Here is a 24,342-nt window from a genome sequence, read left to right as displayed (position 1 = left end):
CTTTTATAAAGCAACTACATGTCACAGCCCACCTCTTCACAGCACACCTGAACATGGGATGAAAGAACGAAAGTAAAAAGGTTCAGAAAAATCAAACACAGTACAACAACACACGGTAAAGCATGCAGTCACGCAATTTCTCAAGAAATGAAGCATCAAGTCATGCCTGGCTGACAACGAGTCATTTCAGGCTTTTCACTTTTCTGACACTGCTTCATAGTAAAGGGTCAAAGGTCAAATGCAGCTAGATAACATACTTCATACATATTATATACTTCAGAAACTAAATTTAGTAATCAAGTATTTGTCGTGATTGGCTGGTGGATGGAAGTGTTTTAATTAGGCAGTAAAATGACACAGCCCCCCCCTTTCTGCGTTAACAGTAACAACGATGATATCTGCTATTTTTTTTTAACTTATTGCTGCCAGACTACAGATGGGGAGCTAATTGGTGCTGTGAATGCAGCTGTGCCGACTACTGAACTGTCAAGGTGCTAAATCAAAAGGTGTCTCTTTTGTTAATTATACACAATGCTACAAACAGTCATGTTCCTTTGAGCCCTTTCTTTCCTCAACCATCCATAAATATTTTGGCAGTGGTACAAAAAGAAAAAAAAGAAAAACAATTTACACACAATTATCACAGTGGGATGAGCAGACTGCCTGCAGATGTTTGTTTTGATTATAATGGGGGCAGAGGCAGGGCTTCCCTAACCTAGACAAGATGTGTTTCCAACAATCACAACAGAGCAGAGAGCATGCAGTGAGGTGCAAAGCACACAGGAGCCCCGCGTTAGAAAGAATTAGTGAGGCCTCGAAAACATTAGCGCCGTAACGCATGCAGTTATGGCCTTACTTTATTTCTGGGATTAGACAAACGTGTAGTGAATTCCGTTGCTTAGAGGAGAGGGAGGTGCCAGAGAAACAGGAGAAACAGGAGGAAGAGGAGAAACAGGAGGAATAGGATGAGGAAGAGGAGGCGGAAGAGGAGGTGGGGGAGGAGGAGTGGGGAAGTTAGCCTGTGGTGGAACTACGGAGCAGAGAACAGAAGGAAAACAGAGAGAGAGAAAACAACATTGGTTTGTTAGTCAAGTCCCAGTTGTGGGAAAGTTTTAAGGCACAATGAAAGCTGGAACTATGTTGTTGTTTTCAGAAAGGACACAACTTTCTGTCTTCTGCTTACTGATGACACTGAGGGTTTATTAACTCTTTTTTTGGCAGAAATGACCAACGGAATATTCCACATTATATGTTTTTTGTTGTCAAATCAAGGTACTCCATCACACTCATGCTTTAAATCCAATATTGACATGAAGCCGTCTAAAAGCACATCCACGAGTGTACATACGGTAAACACCAACATATCAGATGTCAAACTTATGGGCTTTTGTTTTTTACTGATTTTAGGAGTGGGCTGATAAAATAGTTATTGAATCAGCGTGATTTTAGGTAACGTGTTTTTCCTTAAGAATCATTAGGAATAGGATAGTACATGTTGGTAATAACTATCTCCCGCACCATCAGTCATTTGAGATATGCTTTATTTTTTCAGCATTTGAACATTTCATCCATTTAAAAGACAAGAAAGCAATGCATAGTTGAAAAGCACTCCACAGGGAGGTTTATTTTGTAGATATTTTTTTCCATTACTAAAGTAGAGATTCCTTTCAATATCCCTGACAAGTAATCACAGAAATACCAACAAATATTGAACAATTTTGAATCTGAAATTTAACAATCAAACACACCTTTTTAATATTGCTGCATATTGCTTTTATGCTGGCATTATTGAAGTCTCTTATGCATAATACTGTGGAAAAAAATCAGCTTTTAATTCAAGGATTTGAAAGTGCAGCAGCATATCTTACTCTAACACCAAAGGAAGAGGAATTCATTGATTCAGTCTCTGCTGACAAGATGCCACCAGTTATACTCCCTGACATTTCTCTATGCTGGAAATAATGTTATAATTGTTGACTTTGCCTCACTGTGCATATTAAGCTTCCACACACACTGACAGCTTGAGTGTTACTGTGTGTGACATATATGTGTGCATATGTGTGTGTGTGTGTGTGTGTGTGCGTGTGTGTGTGTGTGTGTGTGTGTGTGTGTGTGTGTGTGCATACGTGTGAGTGAGGCAGACAGGCTGACAATCTGCTGCAGCTACAGTGAAAATTAACTTGCCTGTCTGCTGTAGAGTATGAAAGAGATGAAAAGTGAGCGTAGTGTCTTTTATGCAGGTAGAAAGCTACGTTCAAAGCAGCAGCAACGGTATGCAGAGGGAGAGTCGAGTTTGACTGGGTCATTGATCAGCACACAAAATGGCCTCATCAAGCTATTCCTCCCCTGTCTGAAATATTCTACATGGATTGCAATTAGAGACTATCGAAGCCTCCTAAGAAGGAATAATGTTCAGTTATTAGGAAATGAACAGCCTTATTGCTTGACTCTGCACCTTACGCCCTTCTCATCTCCACTCCATCAATCCAGATTTCTTGAAAGGCTTCTTCCCCCTCTTTATCCCTTCTTCAAACAAAAGATGTCAATTTGATGCAGGGAGAAATTTTACTGAAACTGTCAGTGCTGGTGAGCTTATTATTTCTCTGTGTTTCTGTGGAATAATGATTTTTACATTCTCTATAAAGCAAATATGTATAACCTACAACAGCCTTCAGGCTCAAATGAACAGAAAATAATTTCAAATTGTCAAATGACCAACCTGTGACTAGTTTGCTCTTGAGCGAAGCTTCCGAGGCGAGAGCATAGGACATGGTGATGATCCTCTCCTGCTCCTGCAGGGCTGAGTCGAGTGCCACAAGCCCAACCTCTGGCTTGTCCACAGTCACTGTGGGTGCTAGGTTCTGCACACTGTCCCGTGCACAAAGACATAAAAGACTAAATTGACAAAGCGCAATGCATTGGTAATAATGTGGAAATGTAGTGACTGCTGTGAGGGTGTTCTCTTGCCACGTGCACAGCTGCTAGCATGTCAAAGAGAAGCCTGAGCTACAGCCCAGTGCCTCTTAAGGTGGTGGGAATGTAGCACCTTGCTAAAGGAAACATCAGTAGGGTAAATGATTGCCAATAAAGGGCTTGAACTTGAGTATTTCGGTGTAACTGGTTGTCAGCTGTTTGTCAGCAACAATTGAATGCAACGTCAGTATTTTGTATATACCTGGACTTTGCCAAGATGCTCTTGATGCGCTCCACCTTACGATGACGATCCTCCACCTCTTGTGGACTGAGAGGTTCCTCAGGCTCTGAATCCACATAGCGTTCCGGGATCAATACTTTCGGAGGCTTGGAAAGCTACACAAAACAGACATGCACTGTGTTCCAAATCACACACTTTCTCATTTTTACTTTTAGTACATACTGCTGCTGCCCTTACAAAGTACATACTGTTGCATTCAGTATGCAATCAATTGGGACACACTATTTCATCCTAACATTGCACCTTGAACTTTGACCCTCTTACATACTGCAAGATGCAACTCTGCTTCTGTCTGGAGAGGGCTCAGGCAGATTACCAGCTACAAGCCGAAAACCCCCCACGCCATGAACGACCTCCGCCTGGCAGACGAGCTGAACGAGTTCTACTGTCGCTTTGATAGACAATGGAGCAGTCCTGACGCCATCCCTCACAGGCCCATCAGCCAGCCACAAACCATCAGCCCACCCTCCCCCAGTCCATCAGGGGCTCACGCCTCTCTACCACCGCCCTCCCCAGTGACGACCCTCACTATTCTGGAGAGGGACGTCAACAGACTGTTTGAAAAACAAAACCCCCGCAAAGCAGCGGGCCCGAACCCAGGATCACAGGACTCAATGACTACAGGCCTGTCGCCCTGACCTCTGTGGTCATGAAGTCCTTTGAGCGTCTGTAGACGATGCAGTCAACATGGCCCTCCACATCCTCCAGCATCTGGACTCCCCAGGAACCTACGCCAGGATCCTGTTCGTGGACTTCAGCTCTGCCTTCAACACCATCATCCCGTCTCTGCTGCAGGACAAGCTCTCCCAGCTGCACGTGCCCGACTCCACCTGCAGGTGGATCACAGACTTCCTGTCTGACAGGAAGCAGCACGTGAAGCTGGGGAAACACGTCTCAGGCTCTCGGACCATCAGCACCTGTTCCCCCCAAGGCTGCGTTCTTTCCCCGCTGCTCTTCTCCCTGTACACCAACAGCTGCACCTCCAGTCACCAGTCCGTCAAGCTCCTGAAGTTTGCGGATGACACCACCCTCATTGGACTCATCTCTTGTGGGGACGAGTCTGCCTACAGGCTGGAGACTGACCACCTGGTGACCTGGTGCAGCCAGAACAACCTGGAGCTCAACGCTTTGAAGACAGTGGAGATGGTTGTGGACTTCAGAAAGAATGCAGCCCCACCCGCCCCTCTCATCCTGTGTGACGCCCCCGTCGACGCTGTGGAGTCCTTCCGCTTCCTGGGCTCCATCATTTCCCAGGACCTCAAGTGGGAGCTGAACATCAGCTCCATCACAAAGAAGGCCCAGTGGAGGATGTTCTTCCTGAGGCAGCTGAGGAAATTCAACCTGCCAAAGAAAATGATGGTGCTGTTCTACACTGCCATCGTTGAGTGCATCCTCTGCTCCTCCATCACCGTCTGGCATGCTGCAGCCACTACCAAGGACAGGGCCAGGCTGCAGCGCATCATCCGCTCTGCAGAGAGGGTGATTGGCTGTAATCTGCCATCCCTCCAGGTCTTGTCCACTTCCAGGACACTGAAGCGGGCAAGAAAGATCGCAGCTGACCCCTCTCACCCTGGACACAACCTATTCGTGTCCCTCCCCTCTGGCAGGAGGCTGAGGTCCATCAGGACTAAGACCTCACGCCACACCAACAGTTTCTTCCCGTCGGCAGTCGGGCTCATCAACAGAGCCCGGGTTCCCCACTGACTGACTCTACCATCACAGGAGAATTTTACTAAATTTCCCCTCGGGGATTAATAATGTATATATTCATTCATTCATTCTCGGACAATTCTTTCGGACCATTTCTTTTTCTTCCTTTCTCTCCTCTTACCGGTCACTCCACTGCACACTTCATACTTAAACACTCATGCCACATACACTTAACTTTAACTTTAACTTAAACACACACATCACTTTAACATACACTCATATTAATGTTATCGGTTGTCTGAGCACTTTATCCTTATCTGATTTAAACATCATTGCACTGTTGCTGTCGTTGATTGTTGTTTGTCTCGTCTAATGTCTAATGTGTGGACCTTCCGTCTAACTAAATTCCTCGTTTGTGCAAACATTCCTGGCAATAACGGTTTCTGATTCTGATTCTGACAGGATGCGTAAGAACATCCTGGTATTTATGGCACACTGCATTTGCTCTGTATTAGGTTATATTACGTTACTGGAACATAAGTCTGAGCTGCTTTATCGTCATCCTTGCAATAGCATCCCAAAAATAATCTATCCACTTGCACAGATGAAGGATGTGCAGACGGATTTAAAAGAGTTAAACAACCTTCACTAAGCTAACCCTACTAACTAGGAGTGAAACTGTTGAACTGACTATTTGATCCAAGAATGAGGACCAGAGAACAGCTGCACATGGCAGCTGATAGGTCCGGGCTGTAAGCTCTTCATTTCAACAGTATTTTATTCAACAGATCATTATTTGTAAGTTAGTTTTAATAATGTGAGATGTCTGTCAGTTTTCTTCCAACTCATTTGTCTGCTTCACAGAACAAGCACCAGGCAGTTTGTTTTCACACCACTGAACAAAAGGGGGTAATGATGATGATGATGATGGTGATGATGATAATGATGATGATGATGATGATGATGATGATGATGATGATGATGATGATGATGATGGTACCACAGTCTTTGCAAGAACAAAACAAGCAATCCTTTAATGTCCAATAGTCCAAATGTCCAATTCACTGCGTGGTCAGCCAAAGTCTTTTACCCATCCACAACATGCCTTGGGATATAACCAGCGATCAAGTTCAGGCTGAGAGTCGATGTATACCAAGCAGCACGGCATAATAAATTCAATGTGTTGACTAAAAAGAGTAATCTTAGTGTTTTGGGGTGTGTTACTTGTTTGACTGTGGTTACACGCACTCCAGCCCTTTGGTAGTCCTTGGTTGAGCTTTATGTTATTTATTCTACTGTACACTCATTACATTGATGTTATTGACAATAAACTCCTGTATTTCTCCGCAGATACAAAGATAACTTACCTCTTTGTTAAGGTCCAGGTCATAGTCTAGTGGTTCCAGGTCGACCTCATGGGCGGGAGATGCCGTGGCGATGGAGCGCAGGGTCAGCCATTCGTCAGAGCGGGAGCGCGGCCTCTCTTTGTGCTCGGGAGGTGTTTCCTGCCCCTGAACGCTCCTAACGCCCTGCGCTTCCTCCCCTTGAACAGCCCTCTCCAGCAACTGCAGGTCAAACTCCTGCTCTCTTTTCCACTGGACAACAAAAAACACAAAAAAAAAACACAAAAAATAGACTGTGAAACACATTACAGGATGCTGCCATTTGCAAATCATCAAGTACATTTGAAAATGACTTGTTTCATTTGCCTTTACATATAAATTCATCTAAAGATTTCTGTACAACACACTGGTTATCACTGGTATGCTATTGTGATTCTAAAGGTTGCAGAGTGAGAGAAAGAGAGAGAGAGAGAGAGAGATAGAGAGAGAGAGAGAGAGAGAGAGAGAGAGAGTGTGTAAAAAAAAGAGATCATGCATTGATTTGAGCATGCATAAGCTCTCAAATCACAACATGCATGTAAAATCTCTACAACAATGATAAAGAAGACAACACGATGCCATTGACACATACAGGAAAGATCACTTCACTCATACTGATGACAGCTTCACCAAACATGACCATATTGCATGTATTCAAAGAAAAAAATAGAACAAATAAAGAACATGGCAATATGAGTCCATTAGAAAATAATATTTATTTATTTGCAAACATTCACATTTTAAAAAGAAAGCATTCTTATCACTAACAATTACATTTACTCAAACAATGAAATCAGTTAAACTACGTTTTGATATGAAATGGATGTCATACACATTAGTATTGCCTAAATAAAAGGCTTCCTCTCAAATAGACTGGGGAGTGGTTAATGGGACAACAATAGGCTTGGTCCATGCTTCCATATAATCTTCATTTAAGTAAAAAAAAAAAACTAAAATGCCATGAATAGATTGAGATGAATTGGCTTAAAAAGGCATTTCTCAGTGAATGTCAATGATTTGGTCAGTAGAAAATAAGTAGGCCCTTTCTTTCTCTTACTCACTCTCTCTCTCTCTCTCTCACTCTCTCACACACACACACACACACACACACACAATCGCACATATATATATGGATGTATATATATAGAAATGGACTGCTTAGAGACAGCAACAGCATTGAAGAACAGCAGGCATTGATATCTAAAGAAAGAGAGAAAGGAGTCTAGCAGCGGTTCGGGCTTTCCGAATAGCCAGTCAGAGAGAAAGCAACCATAGTTAAGAGATTGAAAGAAGTATTTATGGAAAAAGTGGAAAGTAATTATGGAAAAATACCTATGAATGTAAACGGTTGATGTTATTGAAGGCCCATGTCTGTGGTAATTAGTGTGTTATGTGTTTGATAGACAATATATATTATTTGTAAAGCTTTTGAGGAATAATACTTGTCCCTATTCATTGTAAAAGTTAAGTATTTCCACTTCATAAAGAACACTGTTACACATTTCTTTAGCTACGGTCAATTTTTAAAGGGACAGTTCACCCCAAAAATCCAAAATACATATTTTCCTCTAACTTGTAGTTAGCAGATGTATCAATGTAGATTTGTTTGGTGTGAGTTGCTTAGTTTTGGAGTTTCATGAGACTTGTGATGTTCAAAGAAAGAAATACAAAATAAAAAACAGCAATGTTCCTTTCCAGAAATCACGAGCTAATTACTCAAGATAACCAAAAGCTACACTACTGGATTATCTCTGCACCTGATAGCTCCCAAACTAGGCAACTCAAACCAAAACGATCTATATCAATAAATAGCACTGAAGGTGCTAAAAGGAAGAAGAAGAAAACATTGGATTATGGGGTGAACTGTCCTTTTAAGTGTAAAGCAGAAACTGTTATCCAATAATCCGTATAGGCCTTTTTTATAGAAGACATTTTAACATCGAGGACAGTAGGAAAAGCACACATGTAAATAATGAAAGTAATATTATTGGCCGCAATCCATTTAGCAGCATCGGTATCCGGCATGTTGGCTCACTGCCCCACGGTCATGGCTTACTGAGACACCGGAACCAAACAGAGCCATGTTTGATGTTATTCGGAACTTTGCTTTTCCTACTATCACAAGTCCAAGTGTCTGCTGTGAAAAAGGCGTCTTAAAGTTTGACAACAACATGCATGAATTGAGCACAGTTAGAGCCACACAGTGAATTGCCATACAGCGCTATTTTAATGTATTGCTATTTAACGTTGTAATGTCCGGAACTAAGAAAAGACAGACTACACTAAGTAAAGGCACTCGCTACTACTGTAGATCACCACTCTCGGTTTGGTTGTCGTCATGCATGAGAGAGTGCGTGTGATGCTGCTCTAGTAACATACTGATCCCAAGTCGGCTGAAAGTGGGCGCGAGGAAGAGGTGCGTGGCGATGAAGAGCCGTGGCGGTCTCCGTGGCTCAGGGTGCGTTTGCGCTGGCGGACGACGGCCTTCTGGTGCCTCTTCATCCTCTCCAGCTGCTCATCAGCACTCATCTTCCCCCTCTGCTGCTGCACCGGGTCCCCAGAGTACAGACGCTCCAAGGCACTTTTTGGTCTCTCCTGAGAGAAGTGGGAGCAAAGAGAGTTGAAAACATAAGCAAAAGGTGCAGCAGAAGGCAAAGAAGTGGAAGAAGAAAAAATACAAACCTAACATGAAGGTAAAAGCTAATTTTAATAAGGAATGAGAAAGGAACACAGTAGAACATTCAGTTTTCAGCACTGAGACAATTCTGAGGTTGTAATGGGAGCAGCATACACAGAGAATCAGATACGCAGTTATATAAAAAAACAAAAAAAAATTAAAAAACTGTCCAGTCCCACGAGTGCATATTATAACTCCAGAATAATGCCTATTCATAGAGAATTGTACCATTTGATTTAAAAATACTGGAAAATCTGACTATCGAGATCTGAATCTGAAGATCATGTTGTAAATATTATCACAATACCTTTGAACAGTTTGTTTTTTATTTTGCTGTTAAATTAAATCATCTGGGGTTTAAAACACATCATTAACTAAAATTATACAATTCAGCAAGCTTATCTCCGTTTGCTAAAATTCATCACTATTTACAAATAAATTATTACTTTTTATTCAAAACATAGTTTTCTTTCAAGCCTCCAGCGCAGAAATAAAAACATGATCCCTCACTGATTCCCATCGGTGAACATTTCCAGCTGGTTTTGATGAGGACTTGGGCGAGTCAGAAGTATTTGTGTGAGCTCCAAATATCAAAACATTTAACTCTCAATTAATTCAGTCTTGAATTTCATAGATAGCATCTGGAATTGGAGTTATTACTGCATGTGTGCTGCTTCTCCACTGCTTTGGGTACTCACTTTTGATTCACTCTATACGAGTGAATGGGAGATACTCTTTGGCCGCACACATGGACAGAACCTAAAAGTTCTGCTTCAGCAACAAGATGTCAACCATGACACCCAACGACTGACTAAAGAGGCCCCTAAAGACAGAAGACCACCAAAACAAGCTGGAGGAGATCAACCAATCTCATATTATTCATTCATTAGTAAACTCAACAAAGTTCCTTCTGAGCCTCACCTTTATGCCGGCAGCTGAGGCTGCTCTTCGGAGGGTCACATACGAGGAGATGCTGGAGGACTGATTGAGCCGAAGCGAAGAGCCCGCCACTCCTGAGGGAAAGCCAGCAAACGTGAAAACACTGTTCTCAACTTGGCAATGAAGCCAAAAGCTAGGTTGAATTTATTACCAAAATAAATATGCTACAGCTAAATCAATCTGTTCTACTGTACCTCTGCTGGGTAATGTCTGGTAACCATCATGTCCAGACGCTACGACACTGATGTGGCTGGAGCCATCTCCAGCTCCCATGAGCTCTGGATCACTCAGGAAAGGCCGGAGCTCAAGCTGAGATCCAACGACAAAGATGAAAAACAGATGAGAAAGTGAAACGTAGACATTCAAGCAGCACAAATACACACATAATCTATGTACCTTACTGTCTCCATTAGTGTACTGGCCAATCTCTCTGTCCCTTTTGCGTTCATCTGACTGTCGTTTGAGGCCGCGTACAGAAGTGTGTCTGATGACCGTTGTCTCCCGGGGCAACGGGGGCACAGCAGGGGCATGCTCATCAGGACTGTAGAGCTGAGGTAGAGGAGGTCTGGGAGGCACATCTTCCTCACCCTGCACACAAAACAACTGTGAACTATTGATGCATTCTGAAAACGAGACACAAGCACCTACCTCTCATCACTCAATAATTTCTGACATTTTTTAAAGGACTAGCATATATGGTGCTGTATTAGCCGAAATGGAATATAATATTAATAAGTATGTTTTCCTAAGTGTATAATCACCTGTAAATAAGAATTGTGTTTTCGTTACCTTAGAATGAGATGTTAAATCTCATCTTCAATGAGTCCGCTATGTTTCTACAGTAGCCCAGAATGGACAAAATCAGACACTGCCCCTAGATATGATGGGGCATTCCCATGTTTGCATCAACCACAATAATTCCCCTCCAAACTTTGCGCAAGGAAAACGTTTGCCGCAAAATCATATACACTGGCCCTTTAACCCAACAACTAATTTATTGATGGCGAAAAAATGAAGTCAAATTTATAATGAAAAAAAAATCAATAGTTGCAATTGTTTAACTAGTGCTGAAAAAAAGCGTAAATGGAACACTGACCCAAAAGAGAAAAAGGCAAATCTTTGTTTGCATCATGTGATAGTTTTGACCAATCGCAGTTGGTCACACAATTGACCCTTCGCAAAGTCCCGCTCCTCTAAAGTAGACTTGCCAATCATGGCATCAGCATCGGCCAGCTCTAACCAGGGTACGACAGCTACACAGACTTGTATGTAATGGTTTCAGATTTTCTTTATTTTATGGATTTTTAGCGAGTCAGTCAAATGTTGTGTAGTGGTGATACTTGTTACATGGAGCGGTTGGACGGACGTATATGTTTTGAGAACGTTTAATTTCTTCGTAAAAACATGTGGAGCTAACATTAGCAGAATACGTTAGCACATCATTAACTAGAGTTAGCACGTCTTTGCTACACTAGCTACTGAATGTATACACATGCTGCTTTAGCAGTTTTTTTTGTAAAAGTGAATTTCCCTGCTATTCACGGCAAAGTGTTGCTCCTTAAATTAATTGTCTTCTCTCTCGATTGCCAGGTGATGTGGTGGTTCGCTTTTTAACTGCGATCTATCGGCTTTACTAAAAATTGATAATATATAAAGCTTGACGGAGTAGCAGTGGGGGGCAGGTATTAGCAAAGGGTCAATTGGAGATGGAATATAAAAAGTGTGACAAGTTTAGTCAGCAGTCAAACTGCATAATAAAAGAAGACTATATGCAGCTTTGTTTTTCATACAAAGATTTGTGTAAGAACAAGCTGCCTCCTGTTGCAGGGGTCACTCACCCATTTAAGCCCACTGGTGATGGTTGCATCCACCCAGTGATGTAAGGGCTGCTGGCTAGGGCTGGAGGAAAGGGTGGGGGTGTGGCTACTGGGGCTGAGGTGGGGGCTGTGCTGCTGCTGCTGCTGCTGCTGCTGCTGCTGCTGCTGCTGCTGCTGGGACAATCTCATCTCCATAGCAGACGGGCTCCCAGACACTGAAGGCACTGATGACGCCGACACTGAAGGCACAAATTTCCTCTCTGGGGAATTTGATGAATATGAACATGTAACATGAATACACACACGCTGTAAAGACAGTGCTTTCTTTTCCCATGGGAAATGTTCAAGGCATTAGTATTGAGTATAAGATTAAGAGCTTTAATGGTGAGATACAGTAGCATGGCCACGTGGCTTGCACTGCATTGCACAGACAGCAAATATATTTTGCTTTGTACCCATGAAAGCTCCAGGTGTCTCACCTGGGTTGGTAACAGAGGAGATAGTGACTTTGTAGTTGGCTTTACTGCTGCTGAGGCCTGCAATAACATCCTCAATCCTCCACAGCTCTTTTCTGATCTGGACTTTATCTTGCTGCTCAGAAGAGGAACACATAAACACAGTTTCTTTAACAAACTGTAAAATAACTTATGTACCCAGGCAATGTATGACTGATGAGAAGTCATCTAATTCGCCAAAATACAGTTTTTTATCTATATATATAATATCAACCCCACAGAATGCTTTTCTTTGTCTGTGTCGATGAAATCAGTAGTCAGTAACTCATTCCCACACACACAGAGATCACTCAGCCACAGACCTGAGCGAGATCGCTGCGGTTCATCTGTCCCTGCAGGGCCGATTTCAGCCAGTCCACGTCTCTCTCCAGTCGGCTGTACTCATTCCACGCGTTCTCCATCTCCTGCAAAACAAAAACACAACACACTCCATGTTTGAATGAGAACTGACACAGCTTTCAGATACTGTACTCAATGGTCTTAGGTTCCAACCTGTTTCCAGAACTTCATAGTGACACTTTACACATGCATGGTGAGATGCATATGGGAGTAGTAGAGAGCTTGTGTCTTAAGTTATTTTATTTTAATCATAATTTCTTAATTGAATCTTCTTTTTAAAACATCTGAATCACTTTGATTTGTTTCGTTGTTTCCAATGTGCAGTCTTATATTATACTCACGGCATCCAATGAGAGCATCAGAAATGTTTGAACACAACCAATGTGGTCGGAAATGTCTTTGACACTGATACAACAATAGTCTTGTTAACTCTTGTAATGTCTTGCAGTTTATTTGTTAAATGTTCTTTTTTAATTTGTCTTTTTGTAATTTTAACACTGAATATTTTGAATATCACTGAACATTTTGACCAAAGCATTTTTCAGTGCGACAGACAAATGTACTCATGAGTTTCTTTGAAGCCTCAGGTTTGTCCCCCAGCACTCATTCTGATAGTCACAGTCAACCTGAAACATTGTGCCAGTTGCAGAAACCTTTAAACGGGAACAACTAAAAATAGAGGTGAACTTCTTGTTTCCAGCCAATAAAAACATCCTGCAAGTGTTAGCATGTACTTGCATGTAGTAGTGGACCCAGTCTGAGTAGTTTGATTCAGAGTATCTCACATCCCCAAACCTAAATTAAAACTGTATATCTCAACAAAGACATCAAATACGCTGCATATTCCAATACAAGCACAATAGACGTGTGAGAGCAGCTTGTCTCTTACTGTGGAGACTTGAGATATCTCAGCCCTGATGTGCACCACATCCTCTTGTAGTAATCTCTGCTGATAGGCAATCTTCTCAGCATGGGCCGGCTGATCTCTGTACTGCTCCATCTGCTGGTGGGAAACATCCAGCACCGACTCCAGCTTGTCCTAGATAAGGGAACGAGAGACGCTGTCACAACACAAGAAGCATTTATAGACCACTGTAATGGAAGATTTTCCTATAGATCACACCAATATAGGCTGACACACACACACACACACACACACGCATATTTAAATACTGCACATACTAGAAAAAAAAGCCAACTCTATGTTATGCATCAAGACAAAAACCTTGTCCTCCTTCAAAGAGCGTATCCCTTCCTCCAGCTCCTGTAGAATCTTGTCTTGTTCACACAGTCGACTTAATTTCACCTGAAGGAAAAACATATTGAAAAAATAAGAATGCAGGAAAAGAAAGGATAAAATCTCATTTAGCTCTGAGTCTCTGTTTCCCTCGAATAGCACCACGTATAGATAGAATGGGACATCAAAAGAGGAGAGAGATGAACTAGTGACTAGGCTGATGAGATACAGCATCTGTTTACAACTGTGGTCGGCAGCTCCATTCTAGTCGTGTTCCACTATATTCTAACAATGCAGACAGATAAGACGAATTGATCGTCGGCTGCCGTCTTCGCCGTCTGTAAATATGTCAATAAGGCTCATCTATGTGAAAAGCCCCGAGGAATTCCTCTCATCAGCGCAGTGAGAAATATCAAAAGGCTCCATACTGTCTAGTTTGGGGGTGAGATCTGGTAATACCCATTATGAGTAATCATAATCAAAAATCCATATTTCAAATTCACTTTTGGAGAAAACCGTGTTTATTGAGAGTGACAGATTTGTTTTCCCAGAAATGGGTTATGTGTTTATGAAAACAACATAAGACTGTCTAGTTCACAGTCTTTCTCACACAGTGAATTTTTTTCTCAGATCTATTTATCATTCTGTTCAATTAATAATTAAGCTGTTTTTATTTTGCTGCTGTATATTGTTGTTTTTAATTGCATGAAATATTCATTGTTCAGACAATTTACTGGCAATTTCTTATAAATTGTTAAAGTGGAACAATGCTAATGATGAAAAGCCAGGACATCCATCTTATTTACCTCTATCCAGCAGAAAACAAAGAATTAGAAAAGCAGGGTCAGGCAAATCAAACTGAAAAATTTAACAGCTCAACATCTAAAACTCCCATTACATGTATTTTTCCCTTTAAATTGCGAGTGAGGAAAATAAAAGCTGTGGTCGATACTCTCAGGCCCACACTGTGCAGTGTGGATGGGTGTCCCCACAGTGTTGCAATGTACATACGTTCCCTTCCCGCCGCAGCCTCTGTTTACCACAACTTAAGAACACACACATACACAAACCACACTAATACACACAGTAAAGTCAGACTAAAGTCAGCTGCTTCTCTGTAGTGGATTGTAAGAAGTCAGAAATGGAGATCTTAAAGAAAAGGAAAAGATGGATAAAAAGAGTGCTTATCAGACGGTTTCTTTAAATCCTGAGAACATAATGATTCACTTACATCAGCATCACTTTCTGCTATTTTCACAGGCCTTGATGGTCTTTCTGTTTTTAAACTCTCACGTCCAGTAACCTGAAATTCCACATAGCCACAAATACAATAAAAGGTTTAATATCAGTTATTGAATAGCATATTTTGAATATCTTTACTTTAAAACTTCCAGTGAACAGATAACAACAGCTGTGTGGATTTTCAACATAGAGTGAGGCTGCTAGAATAATCACGCTGGATGGTTTTAAAGTGGATAAAACGATGAAAAATACATTGAAAACAAAACAAAAAAAAAGCATGAGCTGGTAAAACAAAACATAGTGCAGCAGTGCAAAAACATCTATGCAGAGAGAGTTTCTGCATCTTTGTGTTCGGCGAAACCCTAAAAACCCCAATGCTGCTCTTTTTTGTTGAGTGTAAACAGGTATGATCATTTTTTGATTCAGAAACATTTTGCAAACAAAAGGCTACGTGTCACCGGGGTAAGAGTCAAACTGTGGGGCCCCTAGTTTCATGACGGTGTGGTAAATAGATGCTCGCATAGGGAGCAGTGACCGTGTGGGAAAAGCTGCCTATAAGAGACTGAAAAGGTGTGAATAATTTTAAAAAAACAATGAGCTGCGCATGCGTTCCTGCACCAGCCATGGCATTATGGATATCATGGACCTCATTACAGTTTAACATAACTTTGTCTAAAATCTTCGAGAGAATCCCTATCACCTTAACAAGAGTCAAAAGCCATGCTCGGGGCTGTCAGGCTGTGCTTAGGCAAAGTGGTGCTTTAAATGAAATGCTAACGTCATCATGCTAACATGCTTATAATGACAATCACATGTTGATGTTAGAATTGGTATTACGTTTACCTTGTTCACACTCTTACATTGGCAGGTATTAAACCAAAATATTGGATGAATCAAAAATTTGACCTTATGACAGCTCTAGATGTAGACTCACCAAAGTGATAATATGTTATTTTTATTGAGGGTGGCATGAATGTATGCACCCATTTCAATGGTAATCGACCCTCTACTTGGTCTATTGTCTTTAAAAGTGGCTTTATGATATTTCTTATTTGCCATCCGTTGAGTCTGTGAGTCCTATCAAGAGATTCTCCAGATAACGGGGCAGAGATTTGTCTGCCAGTCATCTGTCACACTGAGTAATGCATGAAGCCGAAATGTGTGGGTGGAATATTCATAACACACCCACACCATGATCACCACACCCAGCACAGCGGTATGGACCAGTGTGCATGAGAGACCCAGTTTAAGGGGCATTCCACCTATTTTACATGTCAGAGAAGTCACATGGAATACATCATTGCCTGTGAGAACAGTTTTATAATGTTATAATAATGTATTTGGTTCTTGAGGCAGCTGGGAAAAGTGATGACCAGGATATCTTAGCTTGGGCTTGGAGACTGCAATTTAAAAAAAAGGACCTGCGAGACATTCTCATCCCAATCATTGAGTTCAAATCTTGACCACTTTTCTGTAATCTGTCTTTTTCAAGTTCACCAAGTTGTGTGTTAATGCAATACTACATGTATGTAATATTTCAACTCCACGGTGAACAAACACACACCAATGCACGTTATCGTCTGGTTGTAGCAGTTACCACAATGAAACTAGAGGCCCTAAAATATAAGTTGTCACATTGCCAGTGTATTTCTTACAGAGCACCATTGGGTCATCTTGTATACTTAAACAAGCAAAACAATGGCAAACTGAAAATATCAAACAGAAATCCAATACATTCACAAATGCTTCAGTGCATGCAAGGAAGCCATTTGACATAACATCTTCCTTCGCATCATCTCAAATCTCAAAGCAGTATTGGAGTATCACACATGATTGGATAGGTATCCATGCCCATAATCCTGCATAATGTCAAGGGATGCATCACATTCCTTCTGAAAAGCAGTGGAATGGTCTGTTTCACTTTGTATGCACACCGTCCTTACATTCCAACAGTACCCAAAACTCTGAGGAGTGGAGTGTTCAAACACATTGCGTACTGATACGATCATCGGGTCAATACTTTGGATCTGTTTTGAAACAGGAAATGGAGAGGAGTCACAGGATGTACTGTACATCATTAGATGAGCTCCCTCCTTTCCAAAACACAACCCAGATTAATCATTAATGCATTGTGGTGTTGAAACATACAAATTAATAGGATCAAAGCTTTGCACAGGTGTAAATGGAGTGTATGCCAATAGTTAGCTTAATGAGATAAACAGATTGCTTAAATACAACAGCAGTAGGCCTTTGCAATTAGACAATTTGTAACTCTGACACAGGTTTTTACGCGACTCAAACATTTGAAAAATTCAGCCATGTTGTTCAAAACTTAAATTCCCATTATGATAAGCCTAATATCAACATGTTTTAGGATGAGATAACTACATCACCTACGCTTCATCTGAAAGTATTGTACTATCATTCAATAGAAAACATTGCGAAAAACTGAACTTCAGAATGAATTAAAGTAACTACAAGGAACTTTCATTTTGTGTTACTTTTGGCGGTCACTGTGGACGAAAGCGTTTGTGTTTCCGAGCACCAGATTCCCTTTAATAAACCTCTCATTTTACTGCAGCCCTCCTTTGCCTCTCTACCCTCCACACGCCCAGTAATACGGCCTGGGCCACGAGCAGCGGGGTGTCGGTGTTTATTTGCAGCGGGTACTGGCAAGCAGCGAGGCACAGACCTGCTCCTGGCCAGAGGAGGAGACACTGCTGCTGGGTGCAGAGCTTTCTTCCTCCCTGCCGGAGCTTTCGATTGCGACCACCCCACCGCAGACAGACCCAAATCCAGCTTTGCTTTGGATCTTACGCAGGTCATGAAGAGGCAAATGTATTACATTGTTTCATAACCAGTTTAATGTTCCTCGCAGTAACTTTAAGTAAGAAGCCAAACATTGCGATCCCTTTTCGTCAGACGCATTGGACGATTTGTTGGATTCACCCGATTATTATTGAAAACACATCTTTTTATCCTCAAGTGGATAATTGACATAATAAGAAGACAATGAAAATACATGTTAATTCCATCATAAGGAGAGAGTAGAAAGCTCAGCTTAGAATAGAGGAAAGACAGAAAAAAGGGGAAACAGGGAGGCAGATGTTGGAGGCAGCAGCAGGAGAACAAGATTGCAGTCCAAAGAAGGGAGGTGAAAAGGATAAAGTGGCATTTACTTTGTTGGGGCCCACCTTCAGATCTAGATACTCCAGGTCCTTCTTCAGTTGTATGTAAGTATCATCAGCCTTTAAATGAGCAGTGGAGAGATAAATCATTTGAAATGAAACTACAAAGGAGAATTGGTGACCAGATGATTCCTAAGGCCTTCATTTGCTGTTCAGGCTTGGCTAAAACATTAATTTACTGTCTAAATTAGAGTGTCTTTTTTTACCTCTGTATTTCCATGTATAGATAGTGAAGTCAATATGTAATTAAGTAATGGTAATTAAGTAATGGAAATTTTTTGGACTGGTTAAATGCCTCATGTTTGACCTCACAACTGAGCAACACGGGTCTTGAGCATGACATGTGGTAAAACTGAGTGTTTCCATTTCTTCATACACATGGAGGATGGTCAGAGAATGGTTGGATGTTAGAAACTCGGTGGAGTTGTCATTACTGAGCGCCGCTGCAGCTTCACTGTGATCTGCTAGCCTCACATAAATGCACTGTGTGTCAACAGGCTCATAAGGGAGACTGGGGCCTGATGGCTGCTTCAGAATGAGAACACCAAGAGCAAAAGATTTATCATAGCACATAAATGTAGATAAAGATTGTGTGGCTGTGCAAACTTATACATCTATCATACAAAGGAAAGTATAAAATGGAGGCACAGTTGACAAGCAACATGCTTCAAATATGGCATATTTATTTTTACAAATAGTATAACACAAGCCGCTGAAAGCTTTTTTCAAGAGTTGAACAAGGTGGATGAGTGACAATAACTGTGAAGACACTAATGTAGAGCTAAGAGGCAACCTGAACAGTCTGAGGTGCAACACAGCCCATGCCAGAGTGGTTGAATGAACAAGACAACCAAGCAACACCAACAGATTACACAGTCTTATGAATGACATGGAGGTAATGTTTGGGATTGGCTGGGAGGTGGGGGGGGATGAGACCTCAATGCACTGGCAGGGGTTGCAGTGTGCTATAGAGGAGGTTAGGGAAGTACAAGGGCCCCTGACCTGCAAGCTGGGGCCTAGAAGGCCGTTGTGCTGGTGGTGCTGCAGGTGAGCGAACGCATCGCTGGGGCTATGCACACCAGCCATCTTAGCCTGGTGCCTTCGAAGCTGAATGAGGAGCAGAGTCAGCTCCTCTGGCTGTAGCCAAGCCCGGGTTTAGGGGCCAGAGGCCAGCGAAAGCACAGAGGGGAGGGGAGAAAATACTTGAGAACCATCTGGGCAGTACAGTGGTTGAGCTGCAGTAGCTGAGACTGGGGGGGATGATTTATTGTGCTATCAGGGATTGTCTGAAGATAATAGTTATCAGAGCACTAGAACAAATAGTGTGGCACAACATTCAAAGCAGCTTTATAGAGGTTCACAAAGTCAGTCAGCTCCAGATTCTGTTCTCGATGATATTGTCGCCGAGATGAAATTACAACTCAAAATTTGGAGTGACTTATCTGTGCTCATACCTTGATTGGCTGTCCTAGAGTAACGGGCTGGAAGCCCATGTTAATGCATAATGACAGATATCTTTAATAATTAACCCACTTATGTTGCAAAAGTAATTATAAGAGGATCGTACCGTTTTGCCATGTAAGCTGGGTGCACTGACAGTGTGTGTGATGTAGCCCATGGCTGGCATGGACGTTCTCTCTATTTGGGAAGCCTGCGGACAAACAGAATGCAACTTGTTATTACAGATCTTATAGAGTCAAATCAAACAGAATGTCTAATTCATTAAGTGATCTTCAGTATGTGAGTGTTGAAAGTGAAAGATAAACCACTTTATCACACTGAATCAAAGTTACACCATTGCCTCCGAGTCTGCAAACAAACTTGACTACACAGCAGATTTATTTTTTCATCTATACTTTTCTCCCTTTCATCACTCTTACTCTTATTCTAAACAAGGTGTGCCCTGAGTTTCAGACGCTACAGGGCTTGGGATATTTGACGTTTTTGCTTAACACACAGAATTAGTGCAAACCAGGCCCACCACAGAACCTTAAAAGGACACAAACAACAAGAGATTTAATTAACTACACATAAATTATACTAAACCTGCTTTCTTAAAATAACATTTGTTTGCTACCAGCAAGAGAAGCACTGTAAGCCATTCCCTTTGAGATTCCCATGCCACAATTTTTTTGCTGTATAATAGGTTTTTTATTTAAATGCGAGATCAGAAGAAAGAGACCGCTGCTGATGTTTGAAATACAGTAGAGATGTTTATAGGGTGCTGAGGAGCCCTGGGCAAATTGGATTAGCTACTAATAAAACATACTCCTTAATGATATTCCACAGAGGTATATAGATCGCTATTACTTAAGCGCACTCCAGCCAGAGAGCACGATCAGCCTCAAAGAAGCTGGATGCACCAAAACTAAGTTCATTGCAGACTAAATAAATGTAGTTCCCATAAACAACCCTACCTTAGTTAAAAATGTTTCTTTCTCGGGAAGATTTTTCCATAGTTGTGCGTCACTTTGTTTCATGGTTATAATTAGTGTCTTTACATTGATGTGAGTGATGAAGGACACAGAGCATCTGTGACACTTTGTGTACTTGTGGAAGGCGACGGATTGGTTTTGAGGCCTGTGTGTGTTGGCAAATGTGGTGATGGTTTGGAGGGAGATGTTTTCACATTTGGAGTCTGAGCGCCGCGACGGTTTTGGGTAACGATGGAGTGGTGAGCTTTTACTCACACACGCCCACACCACCTGTGGAGCGGGCCTGGGTGTGGACTGTGTGAATCTGCAAATGATTCACATGAGCATCAAAGTGTGTGCGCTGAGAAGTCGGAGCCTTCTCAGGCTCCTCATGCTAATCTTCCCATGGTGCCCTTGTGAGCTCACATCCTTCAAGTCGACATCAATCGATACCTCACATCCACTTTTCAAACCTACCGTGAGAAGGAGACCTTTGTCATTTGGCCCACTACATGTGAATCATCAAATTCTGCTTCAGTCCCATGCCATTGACAGAGTACTGGCATTAACTGTGTGCCATTATTAGTGTTAAAGCACCAATGACATCAAACCTGTTTACCCTATACAGGGTACACCCTGGATTAGTTATCAATGTGCGGGGTGGGACTGAAATGTGTTTTATTGTTGACTGTAACATATGAGCTAAATCAGTCCGACCAAGTGTGAGAGCAGAGTGGTACCACATTGGGAACAAACCCTTTGTGAATCACCACTCCTCTTTGCCAGAGGGAGGCAATCCAAGACAAACTGAAGAGATGTGTTACAGCTAGGGCTGCAACTAACAATGATGTTCATTGTCAATGAACCAATTCATAATGTGTGTAGAATGTCAGAAAAGTGAAAATGCCAAAAATAACCTAGAGCCAAACGTGACATCTTCACGTTGCTTGTTTGATGGACCAACAGTCAAAAACTCTGTGATATTCAGTTTATAAAGATATTTAAAAGAAGAAAAGCGGCAAATTCTCACTTGGGAGAATCTTAAACCAGGGAACGACTGATGTTTTTAATTAATACAACATTAATCATGAATATTATTCTATCAATGCAACATTTATAAATGTATTTAAGACATTATGCTTCACAGTAGTTAAGCACTTTAAATATTAAGAACTACATGTAATGTAAAGTAAATGTTGTTTTATATCTATATCACAATAAAAAAGTAAACTGTAGATTGTCCTACCTGAGAAAGATGGGCGCAAATATGTCCGGGAGAGCTGGATCTTGTGCTGTCCCCAGGTGCCACTTCATCCAGGGGCCTGACTGTGCGTCTGTCTGAAGGAGTGTGTGGCCGGCGAGGGGACAAGGGTTTGAAGGAGGAGGGCACTGACGGTGGGACTTCACATGGAGATGGAGGGACAGAGATGGATCGTGGCATCTCCACAGTAACTCTAAAAGATGAGGAGTCTGTGAAGTTGGGGCCGGTGTAGATAGGAGCGGTGGGGCTGCCATGACGGAACTGCTGCCGCTGCTGCCACTCATACAGCTGCCACACCATTCCCTCCTTGGTGGCCATGCGCTCATCGGTGGACATGCGGAAGTGGCTGAGCCGATCATGGGCATACTTGTAGTCACTAGGCAATTTACATGTTACTGGGGGAGATGCGCTGCCAGACTGGGGACGGGGAGACTTTGGCAACGACTGATAGGTGGCATCCGCTGTGCTGGCTTTGGGCTTTAATGGAGGAGTCCGCCGAGGGAGGTTGTACTCAGCAGAGGGAGCACTGACAGAGAAAACACATGGATGTCTTTTACTTTTATATAAGCAATGTCATATTACCTGCCCACAATGAGAATTCAAGCAATTCAAATATAGTCCTCATACTAGCCACTAGAGGGAGCCATTTACTCTAGATTTGTTTTCGTCATCGTTCATGCTGCTGTGAAAGATTCAAACTGACCTCTTTGGTGGGTCCCCTTTTTGAACTTTGACCCACTGCTCCACCTGTGCCAGCGTATTCTTCCTCTGCACATGTTTCACAGTGTCTACGCGTGAAACAAAGCCCCTCTGATAGACGAGATTTCCATTCTGTTCTGGTGGCAGAGCCACTTGGATCACAGTTGGCTGTCCGTTCTTGTGGGTGGCATCATCAGCAAAGTCTGGAGAGAGTCTCTCTCCTCGTTCCTCTGCTCCTGACTGGCTGGGTTTCACTTGGATCTCTAATCCATACCTCACCTCGTCTCTATGAGCCAGTTGGATACTATTATCCGGAGGTTCCTCTATGTCTGTCCTGCGAAGACATTCTGATTGAGATGAGTTCTGGTTGATGTGGACATGGTTTGTCTGTGGGACAGCCTGCTGCACAGCCTTCTTTGGATTCTCCACCTCTCTAAAACAGTGAGACATGATGGTGATGAACAGCTAGTGTTATTAGTCCTGCCTGTAAACAAGTGAGATAAATGGCTTTATAAAGCCCATCTTGAAAGAGTTTGCGGTGAAGTATTAAAGTACTTAATCTTTCAACTACTACACACGCCCACACTCCTTCAGCTATTTAACCTTCATCTAATTCCTCTTCTTCACATGATAGTATGATAAAGTGCAGTACTATTCTTGAAACAAGAGATTTAAATGACATTAAGCATTGGATAAAAAACACAATAGACACTCAAGTTAACCATATGTGACCCTAAAGGTAATTTCCAAATCCATTTGCAGAAACACTTGAACATATGGTCAGATTCATTGTAGATCATTGTTTCTCTCAGAAAGGATTAGAGACCATAGGGAGTTATTCAATAACTTTTCATCTGTACTTGAAACTTAATGAAGGCGAGTAGAGCCGTCTCTGGACAATACATGCAGAGTGAATCCCCAGGGCACTTTGTCTTCATGAAATAGCTCGGGGTAGTGTGCCTCAAGGACTTGCCATTAATTTGGTTTCTCATTTAAATTAATAAATCGCTTCGAAACATAATTTTCAAACAGGTATTGATCATTTTACAAACTGCTTCCACTTTAGGGTGGCTAAATTCAGTAGAAATAATTCCAAAGAGATCAAATATGAATAGCAGTAAAATATGTATATAGTAGATTGAGGTACATGTGCTCATGGTAGATATCATTACTTCATCAATGCTAATTATTTCATATAATTAATGTGTCATTCCAAGGGAACACACTAAGACCGTTATGTAGCAACATTGACCACTTCAAAAAACCTCATGAGTAATGACTTACATTGGCCTGTAGATGGCGCTACTGCACAGACCATTCAAAGCATGCAGTGCATCCAGCTAATCCAAGACATCTAAATGCATGTACCGCAGATTCAGTAGTGAGAGTATCAGTCTGTATTGCAGACTATTTCTGCTGCTGGAAGTGAATATTTTTGACAACAAAGAAAAGCACACAAATCGGCTTTATACATTGTGATTACTACTGTAACAAAGCTGGAAATGGGCAGCAATAAGCCTCATCTATACTAGACCCACCCAGATGCAACACCCGCACACACACACACACACACACACACACACACACACACACACACACACACACACACACACACACAAAACAATAAAGGACATAATGGCAAGAAAAAGGAGCAAAGTCACAGATATTGAGGCAGTAGACACTGTAGTAAATGCATAAAAACCTCAACACATAATGTTCGAGCAAAACATATTACTGTTTGGTTAAATAATGTGACAGCCAGACTTCC

The 24,342-nt window shown here is 41.9% G+C and overlaps 1 protein-coding gene across 1 annotated transcript in view; it reads right to left on the bottom strand.

Moving 5' to 3' along the window:
* Positions 1-869: 869 nt before the first annotated feature.
* Positions 870-24,342, bottom strand: part of plekha7b (pleckstrin homology domain containing, family A member 7b) — a gene marked incomplete at both ends in the record, with an annotated part of 66,701 nt that continues 43,228 nt past the window's right edge. The window contains 20 exons of the mRNA XM_079216529.1: positions 870-1,030; positions 2,720-2,868; positions 3,176-3,309; positions 6,232-6,459; positions 8,626-8,841; positions 9,845-9,936; positions 10,057-10,171; positions 10,259-10,465; positions 11,701-11,939; positions 12,159-12,270; positions 12,497-12,598; positions 13,423-13,572; positions 13,759-13,839; positions 15,002-15,073; positions 16,956-17,039; positions 18,207-18,260; positions 19,203-19,337; positions 19,768-19,851; positions 21,861-22,401; positions 22,579-23,007. Of these exons, the coding sequence (XP_079072655.1) occupies positions 870-1,030; positions 2,720-2,868; positions 3,176-3,309; positions 6,232-6,459; positions 8,626-8,841; positions 9,845-9,936; positions 10,057-10,171; positions 10,259-10,465; positions 11,701-11,939; positions 12,159-12,270; positions 12,497-12,598; positions 13,423-13,572; positions 13,759-13,839; positions 15,002-15,073; positions 16,956-17,039; positions 18,207-18,260; positions 19,203-19,337; positions 19,768-19,851; positions 21,861-22,401; positions 22,579-23,007 (3,385 nt within the window). The remainder of the gene's footprint in view (positions 1,031-2,719; positions 2,869-3,175; positions 3,310-6,231; positions 6,460-8,625; positions 8,842-9,844; positions 9,937-10,056; positions 10,172-10,258; positions 10,466-11,700; positions 11,940-12,158; positions 12,271-12,496; positions 12,599-13,422; positions 13,573-13,758; positions 13,840-15,001; positions 15,074-16,955; positions 17,040-18,206; positions 18,261-19,202; positions 19,338-19,767; positions 19,852-21,860; positions 22,402-22,578; positions 23,008-24,342) is intronic.

This window comes from Taurulus bubalis (genome assembly GCF_910589615.1).
Source record: "Taurulus bubalis genome assembly, chromosome: 4".
Classification (NCBI taxonomy): Eukaryota; Metazoa; Chordata; class Actinopteri; order Perciformes; family Cottidae; genus Taurulus; species Taurulus bubalis.
Note: the sequence above shows the minus strand (reverse complement) of the source record. Positions and strands in the feature narration are given on the sequence as shown.